The 14,546-nt window shown below is 33.8% G+C and overlaps 1 protein-coding gene across 9 annotated transcripts in view; it reads right to left on the minus strand.

The window, feature by feature from the left end:
* The window catches only part of KIF21A (kinesin family member 21A), a 153,321-nt gene that overhangs the window by 37,856 nt on the left and 100,919 nt on the right, over positions 1-14,546 (minus strand). For 5 of the 9 annotated variants that reach the window (XM_082740717.1, XM_082740716.1, XM_082740720.1 and 2 more), the window contains exons 12-20: positions 8,499-8,589; positions 7,961-8,078; positions 7,382-7,570; positions 6,514-6,713; positions 5,282-5,389; positions 1,469-1,537; positions 1,160-1,374; positions 856-1,009; positions 147-341 (exon numbers count right to left, since the gene is read on the minus strand). In XM_082740717.1, the coding sequence (XP_082596843.1) occupies positions 147-341; positions 856-1,009; positions 1,160-1,374; positions 1,469-1,537; positions 5,282-5,389; positions 6,514-6,713; positions 7,382-7,570; positions 7,961-8,078; positions 8,499-8,589 (1,339 nt within the window). Of the gene's footprint in view, positions 1-146; positions 342-855; positions 1,010-1,159; positions 1,375-1,468; positions 1,538-5,281; positions 5,390-6,513; positions 6,714-7,381; positions 7,571-7,960; positions 8,079-8,498; positions 8,590-13,067; positions 13,107-14,546 lie in introns of all 9 variants that reach the window. The other 4 variants (XM_082740712.1, XM_082740713.1, XM_082740718.1 and 1 more) reach the window with 1 other exon arrangement.

The raw sequence follows: 14,546 nt of genomic DNA on the forward strand, positions 1-14,546 counted from the left end.
GCAGGGAGTGATATCCACGCAAAACCTAACAATCATATTAAACCAATAATTTAAAAATTCCTTGATATAAAAATTCAAAGTGCTTTTAATGATAAATATGAAAATATCTTCCTTAAGCGATTCAGCATTTTTTTATAGTTACAAACCTTTGCTTCTTCCATCTGCATGATGTTGGCTTGACAATCAGAGATACTGTCATTGATGTAATCTATATTAGCAGTTAATGACTCCATCTCCTCATTGATGTTAACCACATTTTTATCTCCCTCTCCACTCTCCTTGATGATCTTTTCCCGTCTTTTTGAAAGTTTCTCTCGTCTTTTTGTGAGTTCCTCCCGTTGCTATTGAGAAGACAGATTGGATTTCAAGAAATAATATTGATCCGCGACCGTAAGAACACTAGGCTAAGTGAAATAAATGAGTCCCAGAAGGACACATACTGCAAGATTGCATTTATATGTGGTATCTAAAATAGTCAAACTCATAGATGCTCTAAATAAAATGGCGGTTGCCAGGGGCTTGTCATTTGATGGGTCTGAAGTTTCAGCTATGCAAGATGAGTAAGTTCTAGAGATCTGTTGTACAACAGGTGCCTATAATTAACAACAACGCGCTGTACACTTAAAAATGTGTGAAGAAGGTTGATCTCATGCTGTCTGTTCTTACCACAATTAAAAAAAGCAAAACAAAAAAATAAATAATGTTCACCTAGTCACACATAATGCAATCAAAACTCACCCCCAAAAAAAGGAAGAAAAAAAATTGGTAAGTATTCATTTACCCAGAGATCAAATTTGGAAAACTAAAAGTAAGGGCCAGCTAAGGAAGAACATATCTACGTTCTGTTTCCCACACCTTGAGGAGTCTATTCATATCCGCCTCCATATTGGAAATAGTCATTTTCTGCATGATGATGTCTGTGACCCTGCGCTCAAGAAGCTGCCACTTCATGCGAGCTGTCTTGGAAGTAAACACTCGGCCAGTCAATCCTTTCCTCTGATATTTTTTTCTATAATCATACAAAAACAAACACATGTAATTACTTAGATGTTGATTTGATTGTACGCTGCCAAATAATGAACTGTTTTTCACCGAAGTCCAACATTTAGTCATAATGCCACAAAGATTATATCAGAAGGAACAGGACAATTGTACTGACCTGGTTCCATTTGATGTGGGCGTTGGTAAGGCCTGGACTCTTGCCACAGGAATTCTCATTTTCTGCTGCGCTCCTGCCCTTGATACATCTGCTTCTGCAGCAGCTGCACTGGAACCTGCGTCCTGAACAGGGGTATCAGCTGAGCTCAGCTTCCGAGTGACCTTCCCAGCCACTCTGTCGGACATGGGCCTCACTTGCCTGCGAAGAGCTGTAACCTGAAGGAGCAAGAGAGACTGACTCGTCTTCTAGTCTACAGACATACAATATTTACCCCAAAGCCAGAGCATTTCCTCCAAATGACTGACTTGCCTCTTCAGTTTTGCGACGAAGAACCACTTCTTGGTTTCTTTTTTGGGCTTCCAGAAGTCTAAGTTGATGCTATAAGATAATAACAAACACATTAAAATGGTAAACTGAAAGATACAACGCTTCCTACTCCTGTATTAACATAGTCCCTTTGGGAACTATAATAGTTCTTAGCAGAATCTGAGCTTATAACAACCTTGCATCCATTGCTACAAATAAGGATATTTTATTGCAATAAACAAAAATGCATACTGATGCAGCCACCTTTTTCTAAATAATGAAGTTATCTCTGTGACATACTTTTATCTAAGAAACTCTATATAATGCTTACTATACACAAGTACTTTCCTAAGTGCTTTGTAAATATTATATCGTTTCATTTTTGCCAAACACTTGTTTTGCTAGCTGAAGCATGAACAGCTTAGAATACTTTCAATAAAGTCATTTTACAATATATGCAGTAATTATTAAGTCTCTTTTAAATATAGGGAAAACATATATTAATTATATTAACACTTTATAATAACTTTGAAAATATTATTATGTTGGATAAAGTAAATAAACAATAAAACATGTCAGTATTGGCTGCCAATTTGTTTCTAGGTACTTTATATGATAAAGGTAATTCATTACAAATTACTTTAAGTCATTTTATAAGGCTAAAATTTAGGAAACAATTTTGGGCTTAAAAAGAACAGAGATCCTAATTCTAGTTCTGTCATTTATTCAACTCTGTGACCCCGGGCAAGGCTTAGGAATTGGGCTTAATCACAAATACGCCTTCTGGGACTTAAATTCTGTGATATACCAAATAACCCTTCATGTTTTGCATCAGTAATTTAAACAGGTAATTCATCTCATGTTTATGTAAATTCATTCCTATGTCATCAGATGAGAATTGTTGGAGAAAGAGATTCTATCTTATCACTCCCATATCGTCATTGCCTACAGCAATGATTGAATAGAGGTAAAGTTAACAAATCTTTTTAAATGAATGAACTACCAAAAATTAAAAATAACATATAGTTTGAAACTTGTTACTACTACATTAAGATTTTTTCTACTCTAAGTCAAATCTCAAGTTCATTCATATTCTTTGTATGGTGTACAAATATCCAAAGGGCTAAAAGATGAGTATGACATGAAACAATTTATAAAGAGAAGGGTTCAATATGCACACAAGGCAATAAGTAAAAGGATAAAAGAGTCTGAATGTTAGCTTTGTGTGTGATAATTCAGCCTCACATTTTTATAACAGAATATTATATCACATATGATCCTATGTTGTAGAATAAGATTCAAAATTCCCTCCCAGGAGTTAGTTGTTCAATATTGACCTCTATGTCTCATAAGAGTTAGTTACAAAGAAATAAGTAGTGAATATTGAAAGGAAGTTATACTTGTCATCCAAAAGTTTGGATTAAAAACAAAATAAATATGGTATTTGCCTTTCTCTGACTTGTTTCATTTAGCATAATACTCTCCAGCTTTACTCTCCAGCTTTACCCATATCATTGCAAACGGCAAGATTTCATTCCTTCTTATGGCTGAGTCATATGTAGAATTTAAGAAACAAAATAAATGAGCAAAGGGAAAAAAAGACAGGTGCAAACTAAGAAAAAGACTCTTAACTATGGAGAACAAACTGATGGTTACCACAGGTGAGGTTGGGGTGGGGGCGATCTATGAAATAGGTGATGGGAGTAAGGAGGGCATTTGCTGTGATGAGCCCTGGGTATTGTATGGGACAGCTGAATCACTGTATTATATGCCTGAATCTAATATTATACTGTATGTTAATGGACTGGAATTTGAATAAGAGCTTCTAAATAAATAAATAAATAAACAGCCAAAAAGTAGAAAAAACCCAAATATCTACCAATTAAGGAATGGATAAACAAAATGTGCTCTATCCATACAGTCATAAAAAGGAATGAACTACCAGTACATGCAATATCGTCGATGAACCTTGAAAATATCATGCTAAATTTAAAAAACCAGATTAAAAAGGCTATATATTGTATACTCCATTCATATAAAACATCAACAGTGGGCAAATCCATGGAAACAGAAAATATAGTAGAATTGCTATCAGTAGCCAGGGAGGGGGGAAGAATGGGAGTGACTGCTAATGGGTATGGAGCTTCTTTCTGGAGTGATAAAAAAATATTCTGGAATAAAATAGTGGTAATCCTTGCACAATTCTGTGACTATACTAAATCCTTAAATTGTACAATTTAAAGGAGGGAATTTTATGGCTTGTTCAAATATGTCAATTTTTATAAATCGGAAAAAAGGAAGAAACATAGCCTTAATACAGCACTCATCTCATGAGAATAATCTATTTTTCTCATTATTCCCTTCTAGCTCCTTAAATTTTCTCTTTACTTCCCAAAGTACATGTCTACTTTCTAAAATATGCTGTTTGCTCACATTTTCTCCAGGGAGGATTTAGAACAAGTTGAGCAAGAAAAAAGAACAGAGACTGAAGCCTAACTAACTATGGGGAAAAGACCATTATGGCCTCTTCTTTTGAGGGAAAAAAAATCATAAATAACCATCTTGCCAGAAATTTGGAAAGAAGAAAAAACAAAGTAACTATAACCTAAAACCTTAACACAATTACATAGTTAGCAAGTTGGTATATATCTTTAAAACTTTTTCCCTCATTTTAATCAAGCATGCATATATGAAATGCTACTTTATGGGGTGCCTGCATGGCTGAGTCAGTTAAGCATCTGCCTTTGGCTCAGGTCATGATCTCAGGGTTCTGGGATGAAGCCCCGCATCGGGCTCACTGCGCAGCAGGGAGTCTGCTTCTCCCTCTATCTCTGCGCCTCTCCATCCCACTCATGTTCTTCTCTGTCTCAAATAAATAAATAAATTCTTTAAAAAAAAAATGCTACTGGGGTGCCTGGGTGGCTCAGTGGGTTAAAGCCTCTGCCTTCGGCTCAGGTCATGATCCCAGGGCCCTGGGATTGAGCCCCGCATCGGGCTCTCTGCTCAGCAGGGAGTCTGCTTCTTCCTGCCTCTCTGCCTACTTGTGATCTCTGTCTGTCAAATAAATAAAATCTTTAAAAAAATAAGAATAAAAATAAAAATAAATGCTACTTTACACTTAATGTTAAATCACAGTCATTTTTCATTTTACTATGCAGTTTCCAAATCCTAATCTTTAATGGCTGAATAATAACTTATTAAATGAGATGGACAATAATTAACCATTCCCCTTACTATCAAGCATCTTGATTGTTTTTACATTTTTCACTATTACAAACAACCCTAAAGTAAAGATTTTAACACATAACAAATTTTCTGATTTTAGATCATTTTCTTATTCAAAGTTCATGGGAGAAGTAGGATTCTTAAGTCAAAGAATGTGAAAACTTCTATAGCTCTTAGTAAAGCTGTCTCAGTGAAAGTGGGTTATTATTCCAGGAAGATTGCTAAGAATCTCTAGTGGTGAAACTGTCTGGAACCATCCTAAAACCACTATTTTACATAATACTGCAAGTAGTTCCATGATCTCCTTAGAGATCATCAATTATTCTTTGCCATTTTCTTACATCTCATCATCTAGGAAATAAGCAAGCCTCTAATAAAACTTATAATAATATTATAGAGTTTTTATGACCTTGTATATTGAGTTACTATAATCCAAATATTATAATAAATGCCATATTTAAAATTAATGCTTGCTTATGATCCTTATCCTGCACTTAATAGTTACAGTTATCAGAAAATTTTCTTCCACTTACTAAACAAGCTTGTTCAATGTACAATATTTGTATGTAACTGAAAGTTAAATCCACTCACATCTCTTTTACGTTGATCTTTTTTCAACTGAGCAATCTCTCTGTTTCTTCTAGACTCTGTCAATCTGGCTTTTTCTTGTTCTTCTTTCATTTGTTTCATTAGCCGAACCTAAAAAAATTAGGAAAATTAGTTTTCCTATCACAACATTCATTAAATTAATCACACATATGGAAATAAGCAGTTAGAATTCTGAATACTTAACAAGGAAAAAAATGGAGCTTTGATGCACATTTTAAATGGTCAATGCTGATCACAGAAATAGAATTAGAAATTCTACTTAAAATTTCTAATTAGAAATAGAAACATTTCTATTTCTAATACTTTTCTAATACGTTTCTATCAATTGCTTAGTGCTGTATCCATTTTATATTCAGTGTTCAATTGTTCTGTAACTTGAAGGAATTTTTAGTACTTATTACCAGTAGCTATATGACCTTGAACAAATTACTTAACCTCTCTAAGTTTTCATTTGTCATATATAAAAATAGAGATAACAACTCTATGGCATTATTGGACTATCATGACAATTTATTGAGTAATACCTGTAGAGTGCTAATAACAATGTCTGGCGTATAGTAAGCACCTAATAATTTTAGCTATTGCAGTCATCAGCAAAGACACATTATGATCTAAAATTTCCTAAATCATTTTCACATTTGCTATTTCACATTTGCTATTTGACATTGATTGTCATACCAAATGTTAATAAGAATAATTAATCCCACAACAAAAACACAGAACAGATAAGGATTCACATACTCTCTTTTGTCAAGAAGACAATTTATACTTTTCTGTGTATGGGAAGGATAAACACTAAATTCAAGTTAGTTGTTACCTCTGGAGGCAGACAGTAGTTACCTCTGGGGGCAAAACTTCATACATAGGAAGTTTTGTGTATACTGTAATGTTTAATAACTTAAATAGAAATATAGTGCTCATTATGTAATTATCAATAATTTTTTGCATGTTCAAGATATATTATGTGTTTCAGGAAGAGAGCTATATCTATCAGTCAAAGAAGCCCTGTTTTTGACATGATTTTCAGCTACTATAAAGAAAGGCTTTGACAATGGATGAGTATAGGAAACAACTTCTAATTGCCAAAAGAAAATGCATTATTTGTAAGACTGGGTTACCTTTTATTGAATATGGAAAGAACCACAATAATTTTTTTGTCCCAAATGACACAAATATCCTCAACATCAGACTTTAATGCAAAATATAATCAATACCTTTGTTTTTTTCATTTCCATCACATCCTGCTGCAATTTCTTCAATTGTTTTTCATATTGAGACTGGTTTTTAAGCAGTCTTGCATGCTCTTTTTGGGCTGTCTGAAGTCTTTGTAGTTCTTTATTCATGGCTTGAAGTTTCTTTTCATATTCAGACCTAACTTTTTTTGCCTTTTCTTCTGAGTAAGATTCCACTGAACCTAAACGACCAAAGGGTATTTGTATTTATTTCTATGAGATACAGATTATCATTTTGTAGATTTACAATTCATGAGCTCAGAGAAAAACTACCTTCCTAACACAAACCTCAGGAGGCCAGGGCATCTGTGAATCACTCTCTTTTATTAGCTACTCTCAGCTTGTTTAACAATTATTTAAGTTTTTTTTTTTTTTAAGATTTTTTTTTTAAAAGATTTTACTTATCTATTTGACAGAGAGAGAGATCAAAAGTAGGCAGAGAGGCAGGCAGAGAGAGAGGGAGAAGCAGGCTCCCTGCTGAGCAGACAGCCTCCAGGCCTCTACCAAAGGACCCTGAGATCATAACCTGAGCCAAAGGCAGAGGCTTAACCCACTGAGCCACCCAGGTGCCCTTAAGTTTTGTTTTGTTTTGTTTTGTTTTTTCTTAATTTAAAAAATATTCCCAGCATAAATCAAGATAGTAAAAACAATTAGCCACAACTTTGCACAAAATAATTAAATAACCTAGACAGGTACCAGAATGAAAAAATAAGCAATATTTGACATAATGAGACAAACTCACATATAATGTGGCTTCTAATGCAATTTCTTTCCTCTAAAGGCAGACACGATAAAAACCCATTTTTGCAATTTAGTTGGAACTTTAATTAGGAGTAAATGTAATTCTTACCTAAGTTCTGCAGCACCTGGTCTCTCTCAAGCTGAGTGTCCCGAATTTTATGTTGTAGCATCATTAGCTTCTCCTCATATTGCTTTTTCAGTGTCTGCAGTCTTTTCTGGCTGTTCTCTAGTTCATCAATCAGCTTCTGCTTGATTGCAATTTCACAAGTAATGTTTGCTAAGTCTGCTTGATAATTGGCTATTTATAAAAGAAAAAATAAACACACTGTAATAGGCCACAATATCATAATTCTAACTTGCAAGCAAAAGTATGAAAACCATCATCTATACCCAGGTATTCACTTAGCAGCTATAAAGAAAATGTCCTGGATAAACCAAAAACTAAAAAAGAGGTAAACAAGATAGACTGTTCACATTGATCAGTGACAACAGACACTATTTGTGCTAAGAATGGAAATCACACAAGGACTAATTCCAGGAGGGGCAGAAACATGAGGCAGGGAGGGGATACACAAGGCGGCAGTTCTAAAAGCTGCCCTCATCAAGAAGGAAATGGAGAATGTTGCCTGCCCATATTTTTAAAAAATTGCCCAAATTAATTTTTGCCCTTGTACTGAACAGCAAGTACCTTTCTCATCTGATTCAGAATCTGATTCATCGGAGCTTTCACCCCCTTCAATGTCATCTTCTTCCTCCTCCTCCTCCTCCTCTTCTTCCTCGTGATCACTCACTTCTTGACTCTCTTCCTAAAATGTAATTTATGATCATTAATAGCACAATATTAACAAAATAAACTGATTACTTCATTAAGAGAGATTGCTGGAGTACTAAATACAGAAGTACACAAATTTCACCTTTCATCAAGTACAAAAATCATTCCACAATTTTAGGGTTTTTACATAATTTTATTTTAAATAAATAAAATAGTACTTCATCTATCCTAGTATTCTACCCTCCCCCCCCACACACACAAGGCTTTTGCGTTGTACAAGATTGAGAGTTGCTAGTATTTTATAGTTCCTATTTCTGAAGAAAAGAAGTCCTCAAGCACCTAGTTTAAAATGGATGCATGATAATCATTTGTCTTTTCTACATATAAAAGCTAGTATAGTTACCAGCAACCATAAGCAAGCTAAATTCAGGCACTGAAATGTAGTCATACTTACCACTTCTAATTCGTTGTTTTCTCTTTCAGTAATACCTTTTTCTTCTTTCTTCTCTTGATCAGTATCTGTATTATCCTCTTTACCAGCCACACTTTAAAAAAAAAAAGGAACAAAAGGGTACAGTATTAAAATAGGAAAATTTTTCACTTTTGTCTCCCAAATCTTAAAAATTGATGATCTTAAAAATCATCAATTATTTGTGAAAACAAACTAAGAGTTTATCATTTGACTGAGCAAAGTTATGTCTGATGCGTCAAAGGAAAACAGAAATTGCCATTCAAACAATAGTGAATTATATCATTGGAGAACAGCTTATTTTCTAGAAACACTGAAAAATAGATTATACCTTAGGGCATGAGATCTGATGAAATAGCTCTGAACTAGTCACAGTGACAGCCAATTAACTAGAACATAGGTGATTTAAATTCAAAGGAAATCACATGTTTTTCTTTTCTCATCTAAATATATGGCTTTTCCCATCTTAAATATAAAGATACAGAATTTGAAATTTAATTGATGTCCTAATACATTTAAGGATAAATTTAGAGATCCAGGATAAATCTGCTCACAGTAAGTTTGTCTACACTGGCTGTATCCATTATAGTGGTTAGATCTTCTCTAGTAATAGCACAGGCTTTTTTCCTAGGCCATACCTATGACACAGGACTTTACTTAAACTGTTCTCACAGAAAAGGGTCTTGGCACATCAAAACTGTCTCAGGTTCAACCTGACCTTTGACTGAATAGGAAATTTCAGGATCTGCCCCAAGATTGGCCATACCAAATAGAAGCCTCCTATTCTATCATCTGGTACTAACAGCTCTAACCACATACTGATGTCAGGTAATGCTTATAGCCAACCTAACTCAGCCCCAGTGGCCTTGAGAAGAAGACAGTGCACAGTACAGCAAGCAAAGTCTTTCACACTTAATTCACTGGGACTCTTTTAGGGTCCAGCAATCATGATCAACTATGCACAGAAGTTAGGCATCTGCTCACTAGACTCATACATTCAATCATACTAAATAATATTAAGAAAGTGAACTTCAAATAAATCTATATGTGAAAGATTTCTTCTTATGCCACTGTTAACATTTTGAAATCATCAAGGATAAAAAAAAAAAATACTCAGATATTCTCCAAATAAAATCCTCGTACAAAGAGCTTAAAGACTTTATCTAAATACTTTTATAACAGCTATCATTTCTTTCAAAAACTGCCTTAAAACCTAGACTTGTTTTGAGTTTCTAGGATAAAATTTTAATCTTATTTAAGTTCTGTTATTATTAAATTGTAATGTTTAACCCTAGGTTCCAGTTCTCACAGATACTTTTGTACTCAGAACAATAAAAATATTTTTCCCTTTTAAGCACTTTTCAGAATTCTTAATTCATGCTCTTTTTGTCATTATTTCTTTAATTTCTGTCTTTCCTACTAAACTGTAATCCCTTAAGAGGGCAGGGATCATGCCTGTTTGACTCAGCATTATGTCCCCAGTACCCAGGGGATGTACATAATAAATGTTCAGTAACTGTTTATTAAATACACTAATCTCTATGACTGTGCATGAGCATCTGTTTGTCACCTCTATGGGTCTCATGCACGAATTATGTTGGAGTCTAATGGCGCAGGCTGAAAGATGCATAAAGATGCATAGAAGATGGCATATCTCTAGAGTGAGAAGGAACAACTAGTAGCAATACCAATAAAACAATCTTAACTGGAAAGAAATCAAGAAAATTCTAACAGGGCTGCATGATTGTTGTTAACTCATTTTGTTAGAGAAAATTTTTGATTATACTGAATGCCTCTCTTACATCACTTGTGTTATACTAAGGCTGTTGATTTCCATCATGCAGTTCCAACTGCAACTATAAAAAGAAATTCCCTTCACCCATCATCCCACTCAAAGGACAGTACTGGGCACTCAAACAGACTATACTTGAGGTTAGGACTAAGGTTAAGGCTAAGACAGGTGAATATGTTTGGAAAGATATTCCCCATCAGCATTCCCCAGTCTTTCCCCTATGTAGTCTTTCTCTGTAAACTGTTGCAGCACACAGTTTTTGTTATTGTTGATTGCTTCATTATTTAAGCTCCAGCCCAAATTCCCTCTCACTCTGGTTTAGAGCTAAATAACCACTTTATTCTAACCCTCCTACTTTCTCCAAGTCACCAGTATCCAGCAAATGTTACTTTTCACCTATATATAAAGTTAACTCATGTATTAGAAACTGTTCATGCCAATTCTGATGTAGAAAGATCAACAGTTGTAACTGTACATTAATTTCCCTTTATAAATCACTTAAGACTGAAGCTTTTAAAAATACAAGTTGAGGGGCGCCTGGGTGGCTCAGTGGGTTAAAGCTTCTGCCTTTAGCTCAGGTCGTGATCTCAAGGTTCTGGGATCGAGCCCCACATCGGGCTCTCTGCTCGGTGGGGAGCCTGCTTCCTCCTCTCTCCCTGCCTGCCTCTCTGCCTATTTGTAATCTCTGTCTGTCAAATAAATAAATAAATACTCTTAAAAAAAAATACAAGTTGATACTTTATAATAATTGTATCTCAAACATTCAAGTTCTCAATAAAGTGAGACAAATTGATATCTAAAATAACTAAGCAGCAATGAAAGATATTTACATTTGCACGCTACAAAGAATCAAAATCTTGGAGCTAGAAGGAACACTACTGATCATGTGGTTTAACCCCTTTGACATTTGACTACCAATGTTAACATTTTTGGTGAAAACCTAAAAAGAAACTGGCCTGGGGAAGTTAATCCACTCAAGTGTACTAGAACCAAGTTTCTTGACTACCGGGGGGTATTCTAGAATCTTACACTTAAAGTTCAGTTCACAGACATGGAAGCATTGGTATTACCCAGAAGCTAGATAAGCAAAATCTTGGACTCCACCTCAGTTTTGCTGAATCGGAATCTTCATTTTATAAGACCACTCAGGTGATCTGTATGCATATTCATGTTCAAAAATCCCTATCCGGGGACATAAAACTGCTCTGCTTTTGCTGTCCTCTAGGGATGATATAAAAACTGGAAGCAAACCTTACTCACTGAAGACAGTTAAAGGACTTGAAAATGTTAAGGTGGAAGGATGCTTCCATAGATTATTTTAACTCTGTATTTTATTTTGACCTTCTGAAATAGAAGAAATCTCACATTTTTAATGCTATAATTCTTATGATAAATATAATGTCCTAAATATATACTAGTTAGATGAGTTCCGGTGCAACTTACAGACAATTAGAATTACATTCTCATTGTAGAATACTTTAAATAAGTTATAGAATTATAGAATAAAATTATAGATACTATAGGCTACTATAGAATGTGTGGAATATAATTATGGAATGTAAATTATTAAATCATTTTAAGAAAATATAATTTTTAAGCTTTCATATTTAAAATGAGTTATTACTGTAACTAATTACTACATAGTGAAAGTTCCCAAAAAGCTTATTTTAAGTAAGAGTTGAAATTTCTAAAGTGGTGCTTCTAAAATATTTAAATATTATTTTCTTAATCCTTTTGATTATATAATCTGGGGGCTTATTTAGAAAAATCTATGAGGAGAAGTCCTGATGAGAAGTAAAATACCACTTAATCCTGGTTTAAATAACTCTAATTCTGAATGACTAAAATGCAAATATTGATTATATGGAGACTTCAAAAACGTGCTTCTAAATTTTAAGTGAAAAAAGAAAATAACCTGTTTCTGACACTCACCTCAAATACATTTTAATAGCAACAATTATATTTCTAATCCAACCTTAAAAATGTCTTTTAAGGGGTATCTGGGTGGCTCAGTGGATTGAGCCTCTGCCTTCAGCTCAGGTCATGCATGACCTCAGGGTCCTGAGATGGAGCCCCACATCTGGCTCTCTGCTCAGCAGGGAGTCTGTTTCTCCCCCTCCCCCAACCTCTGCCTGCCTCTCTGCCTACTTGTGATTTCTGTCTGACAAATAAATAAATAAAATCTTTTTTAAAAAATGTCTTGTAAATCTTATCTGTAATAAGGCCACAGTTTCCTATTGGTTTGTTGCTATTTAATGTTGCTTTCCAAAAACTATTACAAATATTTATATATACAAATACATTTGCATTGCAAATATAATATTGCAAATATTACACCAAATAAGGAAGAGAGGAGAAAAACCCACCTGCGATTTAGCATGGGTATGACAAAATCTCAGTTCCCACCCAATTACAAATTCCCACTGTTCACAAGTTTTTGAAAGATACATCCTGAAAGTCAATGGTGGGTTTTGAAGGGTCATTTTTTTGCCTAAAAAAGGGAATTCACTATCATAACTATGATAGTTCATTCAAAAATCACATGAATTTTAATCCAAATAACAGTGACCATTTTATTCTGTAAAAGTAGTTTCTGGAAATATATTTGATGTACTTGTCAATTTTGTAAAATCATCATTAATTTTAGGAGCACCAAGCTAATCTAGTCTGAAACAATCTATAATTCTATAACACATTTCTTTGTGAATGGCAACTAAATATTTAAATGACATTTTAATAAAAAACCTGGGAAATATTCCAACCTTCTTTCTTCTCGATTGCTTTCCTCAAGTTTCTGTAGCCTTCAAAATCACGAGGCACAGTATTGGAAGGCCAAGCCAATGAAGGACAAACCAGACAGTAAAAAGCGAAAGTGATAAGAAGGTAAAAATGATACATGAGCTTGAAGACTTTAAAATAAATTTTAAAAGATATCATCAAAGGACAATACACAGTAAAAAGGCAATACATTTTGTATGAACAAAAAGTAAGTAGAAAAACAAGCAGCGTTATATATCTAAGAAGAGTATATAGACTTTCAGTTGAAATTATTTAGCAGTAAAATGTAGAGTCTTAGTTTATATAACTTGATCAGTAGTAAGAGTGTTTGGATGCCATTGCTTTTTAAAATCTGAAATGTTTCCACCTTCTCAGTTTCCCCAAAAAGACCACTTTCAATGATATCTTCTTCCTTTTAAGCCTTCCCAAAAGATATTTTTATGGCATCATCAAAAGAATGTCAAAAAGTAATGCCTTTATACCATAACATGAAAATACCATTAATACTACATACTAGAATGCTACTTTTAAAACTTGTTTTTTATTCTTAATACACTACATGTGAACATCACTAAATCTAAAAAAAATGTTCTATTTCAAAATTATATATGAAATGGTATTACAATCAAATGAGTATGGTTGTTATGATATCAGTGAAAAACTGTAATTTTATTAATTGAAAATAAAATCTCATAATATCACTGTACTAATAATTAGAAATTATTAAAAGGTCTAAGGTAAAGGGGGCAATAAAATGGGAAATGCAGTACTTTCCATTAGTAAGATTGATCTTCAACCAGAAATATGTAAGAAAAACTAAAGATATACTTAAAGACTTTGAAGTATAATTGAAACAATATTCAATACACAGAATTGGGCATCTTTACTCATTGGAATGTACTGAATACCAATATTTGTCATATAAACAAAAAGACAGATGTGCTAGGCTCCAATTAAGCATATAGCAATCTTGATAGAGCATATTTCTGACCAGAATTCCATAAATATTTTTCAGAATCACCAATATTTTTAAATGAAGAGATTGGGTCTTAAGTATAAATTATTTTAAGCCCGTTATTTTCTTGGGCTTGCATGTAATTTTTATTTATTGGCCTGCAATTGTTTTTCCTAATCAACGTATATATTGCTATTCCAAGAAGAGACTAGCAATCTTTCTGGGGAAAAAAAAATTCTAGAGTGATCTTCACCAGGGATCAAAAGGTCCAGTATAATGGCTAGAAAAAGGAAAACAAAGCCATCACCTAAGAAATCTATGTGTTTCTAGAGTTTCAACCTGACACCACTAAACACAAGTATAATGCAGTCTGATGAATGAGTAACGTTTTTTATAATTCAAGTCATTTAAAGCTAGATATCCAAAAACATGGGGAGTAATGCCTAATCTAGGCTTATACTAATGAAAATGAGCTACAGTAGCTCAAAGGATATGGTTCCCTGGTAAA

The sequence above is a fragment of the Mustela nivalis genome (assembly GCF_964662115.1).
Source record: "Mustela nivalis genome assembly, chromosome: 7".
NCBI lineage: Eukaryota > Metazoa > Chordata > Mammalia > Carnivora > Mustelidae > Mustela > Mustela nivalis.